General features: G+C 36.3%; 1 protein-coding gene across 3 annotated transcripts in view; it reads right to left on the reverse strand.

Annotated features, from left to right (window-relative positions):
- The window catches only part of LOC102868470 (fibroblast growth factor 12-like), an 858,601-nt gene that overhangs the window by 310,157 nt on the left and 537,057 nt on the right, over nt 1-11,387 (reverse strand). For all 3 annotated transcript variants that reach the window (XM_006898494.1, XM_006898493.1, XM_006898492.1), the window contains one exon: nt 4,673-4,783. In XM_006898494.1, the coding sequence (XP_006898556.1) occupies nt 4,673-4,783 (111 nt within the window). The remainder of the gene's footprint in view (nt 1-4,672; nt 4,784-11,387) is intronic.

Genomic DNA, 11,387 nt, shown 5'->3' on the forward strand with positions numbered 1-11,387 from the left:
TTCAAAGCCTCAAACCTGTTCCTGAGATGGTGCTGAAATTCAGGTGGGATAGACTCAAAGTCATATTCTGGTTGTCTTGGATTTGGTTTAATTTTCCTCAGCTTCAGCTTGAATTTGCATATGAGTAGTTGGTGGTCTGTTCCACAGTCAGCTCCTGGCCTAATTTTCACAGCTGATATCGAGCTTCTCCAGCGGTTCTTTCCGCAGATGTAATCAATCTGATTCCTATGCATACCATCAGGTGAAATCCAAGTATATAACCTGCGTTTATGTCTCTTAAAAAATGTATTTGCTATGAATAAGTCATTGATTGTGCAAAATTCGATCATTCTCTCTCCAGCTCCATATTCTAAATAGGAAAGAAAAACTGAGTATATAAATACATATTAAAAATAAAATAGGACAAAGCATTTGGTTAAATATTTCAAAGGCCATCAAAAATGAGAAATGTATTTTACCTTCTTGTAACTCAACAGCCTCAGTAGCAGCAGGTAAGAAATCAAATACTGTGCTGCACTGGGGAAATCTGTCAAAGATCTCTCCAGAGTGCTAAAGAGCAAGGATGTCAGTGTAAAGAGTAAGGAAAGTCAGATCCAAGACCGGTTCTTTTCAATTGGTTCCTATGTATCTGGAAGTTAAAAAAATTAGTAAGGATAACAGAAGAAGAAAGAATGCCACTGAATTGTGGTTTTGGTAAAGAGTACTGACTATGTCATGGACTACCAAAAGAACAAACAAATCTGTCTTGAACGAAGGATAACTAAAGTGTCCTAGAGGCAAGGATGGTGAAACTCTGTCTCACATATTTTGGACATATTTTCAGGGAAGAACTAGTCCTTGGAAAGAAACATCATGAGGGTCAGAGAAAGAGAGGTAGACATTCAAAAGAATTAATTGAAACAGTGACTATCACAATGGGCTTGAGCAGGACAGAGATCATGAGGAATGACACAGTATAGGACAATGTTCAGATCTGTTGTTCATAGAGTCACAGCCAACTCAATGGCCGCTAACAACAACAATATAACAAAGAGTTGATTAAAAAAAATATTTCCAACAACAAAAGGAAAAAATTTCCCAATAGGAAAAAATACTCAAAAACCCATGAATAATATAAGTAGATATTTCATGGGGCGGGGGGGAGTACAGATGGCTTTTAAAACATATGTTCAACCTAACTCATAATAAGCAAAATGAAAATGTAAGTTTTCAGATAAAATAGCGCCAAAAGTTTGGTAACACATTATGTTGACAAGAGGATAAGAAAACAGGCACTCTGAGACATTGCTGAGAATGTAACGTAACTGTGTTTAATAGAAAGAAATTAGATGTTATCATTTTAAATGGAAAAGCAAAGGGCACCTAACCTTAGATCATGCAATATCTAATATCCTTCATATAAATACTTGCAGATATGTGAAATGACTTTAAAGACTTTTTCAAAGCAAAATTTGTCCTAGCAAAAAATTAAAAGCTAAAATGGTCTTTCATAGGAAATTATGTTAAATAAAACATGTCATTAAATATGTAATAAAATGGAGAGATATTGTCGACAATGCATTTTAAGTAAAAAAAAAGAGTGTAATATAGATAGGAAATCATATTGTAAATCGTGGTGAATACATAAAAGAGAAAATATCAGTAAGCTGGTCAGTGGGCAAAACAAGGAGAGACAGAAATTATACTTACAGTGCTGAGAAATTTCAGCCAAAGAATTTTAAGAGCTATTGACTGAACAAAGTGAGGTTTAACAACTATAAGAAACAATGCACATCATGATAGAACCACAGGTGTCTCGGTAAAGGTTGTTATAGACTTAATGTGGTATTTGAGCCTGTGTTAGATAACTTAAGGGATTTTTTAAGGGTAATTTTAGAGTAATTTTAGGATTGCACATACTCTAAAACGATAAAAGGATAGAGCAGTGTCCATACCATGGGGATCTGATCTGGATTCAAAATCTAAAGAAGCAAGTGTAATGCCATGATGGCAAATGGTGATGGAGCATCTTAATTCTTTTTATCTATCAATAAAGAAAAAGGAGAAAGTAAGTTTAAAGGTGTTATCGGCAAAGCAGCAGCACGAGAGAAAAATCAGGATAAGGAAAGATTTGGTCACTTTGTGGACAGTGTCCTTGATTGTGTCTGTTTGTGGATGATTATGAGGCATCTTGCCTTTTGTCTTTTGGGATTCACCACCACAAAGGCCATATATGATTTGGTGTTTTGTACAATAACTGATTTTATAAAGGACATGACCTGACTGGGAATGCCAAGCCTGCTGCTTGGTGTCAGGGCTGAATTTCTCTTCCTTGACTGCATATTCTTTATGGTACAAGTTTGTAGCAAATGCTTAATCCATCTACTCAAAATAATTTTTAGAAGAATGTCAGGGCAAACAGGAATCTTAAAAGTCATTGAGTTTTCCTGTTACACCCGGTTCAAGTGTCTGTACAACATCTGCTTGAATAGCTCCAATTTTACCACTGCATTAACTTTTCAGAGGGCTCATTTCATATTCAAATGGTCTTTAATATATTTTGTTCAGAGAAAAAGGGAACAATGCATTTGGTTATAATATCATGTTCTCACCCAGGCATGTTTGATCTCTTTGAATGTTTCCTCTCCTGTGGTAACTAGCAAAGCAGAATAATTGCCTTTTGAATTTGGTGTAAAATATTCTTATTAATAACTTCCAAACTGCAATCGTCTATGTGTGTGTGTGTGTGTGTGTGTGTGTGTGTGTGTGCATGTGTCAATGTTCCAATATAGTTTTGCATTTTTGTTTGCCTAAAATTTGCAGATTCGTATCTGTAACTGCTGACAAATCCATTTGTGCTCGTACTCAATTACATGTAATTAGTCTTTTCTTCATGAACAAAAGAACAGGTGCCTTTATCAATTCTATCCTACATACCACGATAAGGTTGGCTGGACCTCATGGTTTCTACTGAACCAAACATTTCTGACAGATGCTTGTGGTAGCAAGATTCCCTCCCACCCCTAAATAATCTACTACTTTAATTCCTACTCAAGAAATTTAACAGTCATTAGAGATTTACAGTTTTTGGAGTAGAAAACCTAAATAGAATTGAAATCCCTCTCTCATATGCTTACTCTTAATGACAAGCTAAAAAAATGCTTGTAAAAAATATTATTCTCTTGGAAAATTCTTCAGTAAAAATTGGAGGGAGGAAAGAGAAAAATTACATTAGGAAAAACACTGACTATGCACGAATAAAACATTTATTCTGTTAATAGTATCGTACTAAGGCAAATTTACTGATTTTGTGAGTTATATTCTTGTTTATAAAAATGAAAACTTTAGGAGAATTTAAGTGACGGGAATAACTCCCTAAAGTGCTCTGGAATTTTTCTGAAGTCTAAAATTACAGGGACATCTAGGGAACAACACAGGCACAGAGACAAGGAAGCACAAATTGAGGAAGCCGAATGTCATGTCATGTGTAGTTGACTCCTAAGAACTGAAACAACTCCTGAGTTGAAGAAGCTCAGATGAAGATCTTCCTTCAAATCCTATAGAAAAGAAAAAAAAAAGGCTCCTCCTGAAGCTGATGTCCTCACTTAGACTTTTAGAACCCTAAACACAAAAAAATAGATTTCTATTCACTATGGGAGGATGGAAGAGCAGCACAGGAGAGGAAGACCTTCTATTAGGAATTGTATTGTTTCAGTGGCTGGGGTAATGGAGGTGGGTGTGTTGGAGACAGTGAGATTGGCACAGGATAGAGCAGGGTTTAGGGCTGTTGTACATAGGGTCTCTATGAGTCACAGGCGACTTGACAGTACACAACAACAACAACAACATTCTATAAAGTCACCAGCTAGTAGTACCTCTGTTATAAAAGAACTAGAAAATTCAGATAATCACCTTGGAAGACTGTGCACATGTGCATAAGGAGATACTGTTTACCCAACTATTAGCAAATCCTTCTTATTTATTCAAGGACTGGGCTAGATCCTACAGACACATTAAGGATGCTAAACGAATTACTTCATTTATGGAACTCATATATTTCTGAGGAGAATGAATATAAACAATAACATTATATACATCAACTATACATAGGTTTGAATCTAATTAAAGAAGTATCTGAGCTCAGTTCAAGGTGGGCTGGGTAATTTTACAAGGGATGGTCAGGGAAGCTTCTTTTTCGGAAGTTCAGAAAGAATGAACTTTGCGACTTCCATCTCCAATTACCCTGAACTAAACCAAACCCACCAAACTCACTGCTATCAAATAAAATTCTAACTCACAATGACTTTACAGGACAGAGTCAAAACTGGCACATAGGGTTTCCGAGGCTATCATCTATGTGGGCAGACATGCACATCTTTCTCCCATGGAAGAGGTTATGAGTTTGAACTCTCGCAACTGAGCACTTAATCAATGCACCATTAGGGCTTCTTCCTCTGAAAGAGAAATTCTATTTTCCCATTAAATAGATAATGGTGATAGTGACCAAGTGAAATTCATTCACATTTCCTAACTTTGTATCCAGTATGTAAGCTCACTTTCAAAGGATAAAGGAAATGATACCAGTGTATCAGTGAAGTAGTTTAAAAGGTACTTCAGCCATGTTTTAAATATAAAATACACTGGGTCATACATTAGCTATGTCATTGGATTAAAGAAAACTAATACTCCTTACTGTAGTCACTGTTTTCGTCCTTGGTCCCGTCAATGGTACCATCTGGGTGCATCTGCAGGAAATATCCCTGCTGGCTGAATAACCTTGTCACAATTCCTTTCAGCTGGGGTTCTGCAAAACAAAATGGAATGAATATTCACATTTTTATTTTGTTTATAAAAACGCATACTTTAAAATTGCCAAAAAAAATTCAAAGTAAATGCATAAATACTAATAGCTGAACTATTGAAGTAAGTATTTGGGGAGAGAACATTTCAGTAACATATCTCTACTTCCCTCCATCCAAAATAGAAGCAGAGCCACAACTCTGCAGCAGAAAAATCAAATGTAAATAAATAAAAGCTAATTATGATTGGGGGAAATACAGAGGAGTGTTAAAAAGAGAATCCTTTCTCTCCATCACGCATCTGGTGTCTGACTGCAAGATGCCACCAACTTATGGTCCCATTCCAGAACTCTACTTGGGCCAAAATGTCATTAGAATTCCCAAGCTTCCAAGCAGGGTGCTGAACAAATTGTTTTTCTAGTGAATATCCATCAAAATCTGATGGGTTTTGAAATTCTGTTCTATACTTCTCCTCTTTGATTATTATTTTCTATAGATTTTTTGATCAAAATATTCAGGAATGGTAAGCAGGCACCATAGCATATTTCTAGTCTCATGGGAAAGAAAGCAGTTGTTCACAGAGGCAATTAGCCACACATTCTATGTCTTTCTCCCTTCCTGACTGCTCTTCTTTCTCTGTTGCTCCAGGCATATAAAGAGTAATTGGTGTGACTGGTACCACTAGTGGTTGCACAAATTAAAGAATGTATCCAGTGCCACTGGATTGTACATGGAGCAACTTTTCAGTTTCTGTATGTTTTGCTGTGCATATTCTCAGCAATAAAATAAAATTTTCAAAAACCTGATGGGTTAGAGAAGATCAACAGGCAAAATCAAAATGCATTGTCATCACCATACAGCACCTGGAAACTCTAGATTTCACACTCACTAAATACCTCCTCAGTGAGGAGCCCCAGTCCTTTAAAAGTCATTTTCTCCGTGTAATCATAATAATGAAAGGAAAAACAATTAAGTCATGTATACCTCTCTAAATATTTCAAACTAAATATAGTCTTCAACTTTCATAAGCTCTCTAAAACTTATTGCCCCCAAAATGAATTTGCATTCCATCAGTGCATTGGTGTACTTTGGCAAATAAATAAATATTTGATGCTTCTTCATTGTGTTGCTGGCTCAAAACAAACATACAGTTTCCAAAGCATCACTAACATCTTTGTCTGTAGTGTAACGCTGGGCAAAAATTAGACTGTGCCAGAGCATTTATAGCCCTAATTTGTTCATAAAGTGCTGCCTCTGTCAGTAAAATTGGAGTCAAAAATGGAAATTATTTGATTGCGGAGAGCAGTAATATGTTATCCTCAAAAGTACTCTGCCTCTTAATACATGCTAGACAACTTTATTCCTCCATTTATTTAACCAGTGTTTACTGAGATTTCTATTTTAATTCTTTTGTTTTGTCAGACAACTAGGTCAGTCCACTGCCATCGAGTCGGAGATGACCCATGGGTGGCTCTTTAGTGGGTTCCACGCGCTGAATATCACGTGGGAGAAAATTGCCCAATCCTTCTCCCATAGAGCAGCTGCTGGATGCAGACCATCTGCCTTTGATTGCCAGTGCAACTCCTTATCCACTAGGCCACCAGGGTAACTTATATATTAGGTACCAGGTGTTAAATTGATTATATTCGTTGATGTTAAGGATTTAATTTTAGTACTTGCATTTTATTTACATTTAATGTTAAGCATTTAATTCTAGGAACAGCTCCAGCCTTTTATCACATATCTAGGTTTTCTGCACATAGGATGTGATCACACATCCTCAAGAACATAGAGTGAAACCTTTAGAAACATGCTGTTTTCAAATGAGTTGTGAGAAATAAGAGATGTGAACAGAAGCTGGGAATGAGGAAGCAAGTTAATCCGAAAACAAGCAGAGATGAATCACTGGTAATAAACACATACTAATTTATAAGCTAAATTCCATTGATTTATGGAATGAAATCATAATAAGTATGGGAGTAAAATTATGTGGCCTTTAAATTGTTTCTCGATTAACTTTAGTGACATAGAATACTTAGCCCAAAGTGGTGGCAGAATCAAAGGAAGTATTCACCTTGATGTATTTATTTCTCCTATTGAGCCATCCAATCCAACACAAGATACCTAACAGGGCTGTACAAGCAGATACCTTCACTGCAAACCCCCCTCTGTGTGCCTCTTCCATAGGCTAGATGACTACTGACCTTCTTAGTTCAAGATCTATAATCAGAGGACTCAGTGTTACCACACTAACCTGTGGTCATGAGCAAGTCACGTGATATCAGTCTGTTTTTCTATCTACATAACGGGAAAATTAATCGCTACCCTAAACTACAACCATTAAAAATCTGAAATGAATAAATGGACATTGTAGTATGATCTGAAAAAGCCTGTAAGTATGTAAAACCTAGAATCTAACTTTTCAAATAAGAATATCTACAAAAAAGAACATTCTGAGTAGACACCACGTCTGCTGGTCTCTTTTTTTTTCAGTAAAATACTAATTAGGCTTGTACAATCATTAAATTAAAGAAGTAAAGTAAACTAAAAGGTACAGAAAAAGAAAGAGGAAGTGGAAAATTGCCTTATGATCTATATTTTATTCCAAATAAGATTGGCAAGATAGCTTTAAGAAGTCATATTTCCCTTGGTAATGAGAGGTACAGCAGTAGAATCAGGAATGCCTGCAAATGATTGTTTTCCACATGCTCCTCTTTCTGTAGCTGTAATTAAGCATTTCTTTGCCATGGTGAGCTCATGGCTCTGCTGGGGCCCGGGGAATTCAGGTTGGTAACTCCTGTTAAGGATAATGAGCATTAGGTTTTTATACTAACCTCCCTACAGCCAAGATCAGTGCCAGAATGAGCTAGGAGTTTGATTTTTAATTATGTGATAATCCATGAAAGTGAACATCCTGTATTATAATGGTTTCAAAGCAGACCTGCTGATGTATTTCACAAATGCCCTGCACCCAGAATGTGCCAGAGAGTACTCTATCCTGCTGGACACTCCCACACCCCTCTTGCCACCTGTCACACCCTATCAACCCTTTTAAGCTCCACTTGACAGTTATCCCTACCATAAAGGGTTGGCTATCATAAATAAATAAACATGCTTTGTTGTATCTTAAAGAATGAGGATAAAATACGAGGCTATTTTTCAGTACATCTAGCATTCTGGGAACATTCAAAGAACACATATGCTAATGTTTGTGACTCTAAACCATGAATAAAACATGCATTTTTAACAGAAAGCATACAGACTAATACACAAAACATAATTACATACAACACTTGTGAAAGACAGCTGTTAAATAAGGGATATAAGTAGCGTGGCATAATGGCACCAGGGAGTCTGAAGGTTGGGCAGAGATAGCTGACTTGGAGCTAATAAATGAATGAGTAGGATTTTCTTAGGCTAATGAGTCCTTATAGCACAGTGGGTAAAGGATTTAGCTGCTTATCAAAAGATCAGCAGTTCAAATCCACTAGATGTGGGTGAAAAATGAAATAGGTTGCTTCAAAAAAGATTTATAGACTTGGTAACACTGTGGGGCAGTTCTTTGACCTATAGAGTCACTATGAGGGAAATCAACTTGATGGCAAGAAGTTTGGGGTTTTTAATTGGGGTTTGTTTGTTTTTATTTCAGAGGTATTGAAACCAAAGGAAAGCCATTCCAGACAAAGAAGCAATGGATTGAGGCAAAAGCAAGTATTCATGAACTCTGGGAACAACGCATATTCTGATGATAGAAGATAGATAGATAGATAGATAGATAGATAGATAGATAGATAGATAGATAGATAGATAGATAAATAGATAGATAGACGGAAATATGTTATTGTTGTATTTTACCACTTAATCAGAACTGATCCTTCAGTGGGTTTTCAGAGGCAATAAATTGCACCAGAGAAGACTGCCCATCTTCTTCCTGTGGAACAGGTGATGAATTCAAACCACATGCTTTTGGGTTGACAGAACAGCTCCTTACCACTGGGCCACCGGAGCGCCCTATAGAGTATATGGTGTAGAGTTTCTCAAATGCTGACATGCAGGTAAGTGCTATTCTCACCAAATGTGCACAGGCCAATTAATTACATTAAGAAAAAAATGGGTCAGTAGTATACATTTTTAAGCCGATTTCTGCAATTTATATTCTTGAATTTAAGAATGCAACCTCTCTGGGGAGCTCTGGCGGCTTAGTAGCAAGAAGCTGCACTGCAATCCCAGAGGTATGCAGTTCAAAGCCACCAGATGCTCTGCAGAAGAAGGAGGGACAATCTCCTGCTTTACCAGTCAGATTTGATTTGATGGTACACATGAAAAATAATAATATAAAAAGAACACAATCTGTCACTATTTTGGTTTTTTTTTAATGAAGGATGCCATATTATTAGATGGTGGAGAGGAGTCTGCTTTGTTGTCTTTTGAGCTCTAAAGTAATAATGAAAACACTGCTAGCTCTTCACTCAAATGGATTTCCTCTTTTTCCTTGGCACCTAGTTAGACCATATGTCCTGGCCTCCCTTGCAGTTAGGGTTGGCATACGAATGCGTGTCATATGGAATGTAAGTGGAATTGATGTGTGCCATTTTCAGGCCAAGGGCTTTAAAAGCAAATGTTCTCCTTCCACATTTTATTTTCTTAACGCCGGCTGGATTTAGATGACAAAGCTCTAGGGAATGTCAGAGCCACAAAATGGAAGAATGTCGGGTGGAGAAAAGCCAGCAACCATCAAAAACATCCACTTCAGACAGTTACGATAAATAATAAATAAACTTCTACTGACTTTTAACCATTGTACAATTTTGAGCCTATTTATTAAAACACCTTGTTTTACTCAGTTAATTAAAAAGTTGGTCAATATATATATCAATACATGACTATGAATAAATTCCTGATAACCATGGGTATATAATGTGTTATGAAATAAAGTAGATTCTGGGAAGCTTTTGCCTGTTACATAGTGTCTTTGCATTTTACTTTGTAAGAACGTTAAGTATCTGTATTTTAGAAATACTATTCTTGTATCTTTGTGGAAGATTAATTGATAGGAAAGAGGTTGGGTCAGGAATTGGGTAAATTTGATAAAAAAATACCAGTTGGCAATTTAATAGTTTTTAAGCATTTTAGAGATGATCTTTTTTTTTCTTTTTTTAGAGATGATCTTTTAAATCCTTAGAAACTAAAGGAGAAGACAGACTGTAAAGAAACTGAAAATCAAGTCAAAAGAATACATTCTTGAGAGTGGATGAAAAAGAGAGAGAGAAAGAAGGAACTGGCAAAGAACTAATGAAAAGAAAAAGGCTGCCCAGAACCTGAATTATAACCATCAAATTACTCAAATTACAGGCCAGTTAGCCATGAGAAAGCAAAAAAGAAGAATCTATACCAAAGCACATCACAATGGCTTTTTCTCTCCTTTTATTTTCAGATAATTTAAACAATATTTAATACATTTTACCTTGTTTATGTTCTTAAATGAACCAAAGATCAAGTAGTAGAAAAAGAAATCTACCTTTATTAGTATCATTACTTAATTGCTAGGAGAGGAAGGACTTTTAACAAATTTCCAGCATTTAAAATTTAGTGATAGGAAGGAACAGGCTATCAAATTGTTCATAAATATGGATGATTCTTAAAAGCATGTGGCTAAAAGAGAGTTCCATAGGAAAACCTATATACTATATGACTCCATTTTTTTAAAAAAATTCCGGAAAGAGTAGAACTATAACTTTGTTAAAAAGATCAGTGATTGCCAGGGATTTAGCAAGTAGAGAGATTTCTTAAGGCAGTGAAAATATTATGAGGAATAATTAGTACAGCTTAGTATGGCAGATGCAGAATCCTATGGATATACAAAAAAAAAAGCACTAAGATTGCACCTTAATGCATATCAATTTTAAACACCATTGAAGATGTCAGCAGACCTCAAAGTGAAATGAAGTCTATGACAAGATAATATGTCATCAATAGGTGAAAAACAACCACATTGAGGTGAGTAGGAGCAAATATGATGACCCTCTGTAACTTTGGGAACAATTTAGGTACAATTATTCATATATACTGGCACTAAGCAAAAAAAAATAGATAGTACACAGAGAAAGACAGCTTTCTGATTGTTAGTCACAGGTTAGACACAAGCAAAGGAGAAGGCAAGAATGAAACACACAGTACTCAGTTTGAGGTATTTGTATGAGATTATGTCATATTAGTAGAGACACTGATGCTTACATACAGAAATATTTACAGATATCCTTCTACTTCTTTGAGTTAATACATGAGAAGCCACAGTATTATATTACTAACAAGAATAATGAATACTTCAATCTTGATTTCTAGTATCATTCTCCAAAGAAAGGAAGCAGAGCTCTTTGAAGTAACAGCTGAGTCTAGGAGTAGGGTGGTTGTTGTTGTTTTTATGTACCATCGAGTCATTTGCGACTCATAGCGACCCTATGCACAACAGCCCTAAACCCTGCTCTATCCTGCGCCAACCACACTGCCTCTGACACACCCATCCCGATTACCCCCATCACCAAATCAATCCATCTCATAGAGGGTCTTCCCCTCCTGCGCCGTCCCTCCTTTCTCCCAAGCATGATGTCC

Source organism: Elephantulus edwardii, unplaced genomic scaffold (assembly GCF_000299155.1).
Source record: "Elephantulus edwardii isolate Elephantulus edwardi_28Jun2011 unplaced genomic scaffold, EleEdw1.0 scaffold00232, whole genome shotgun sequence".
Classification (NCBI taxonomy): Eukaryota; Metazoa; Chordata; class Mammalia; order Macroscelidea; family Macroscelididae; genus Elephantulus; species Elephantulus edwardii.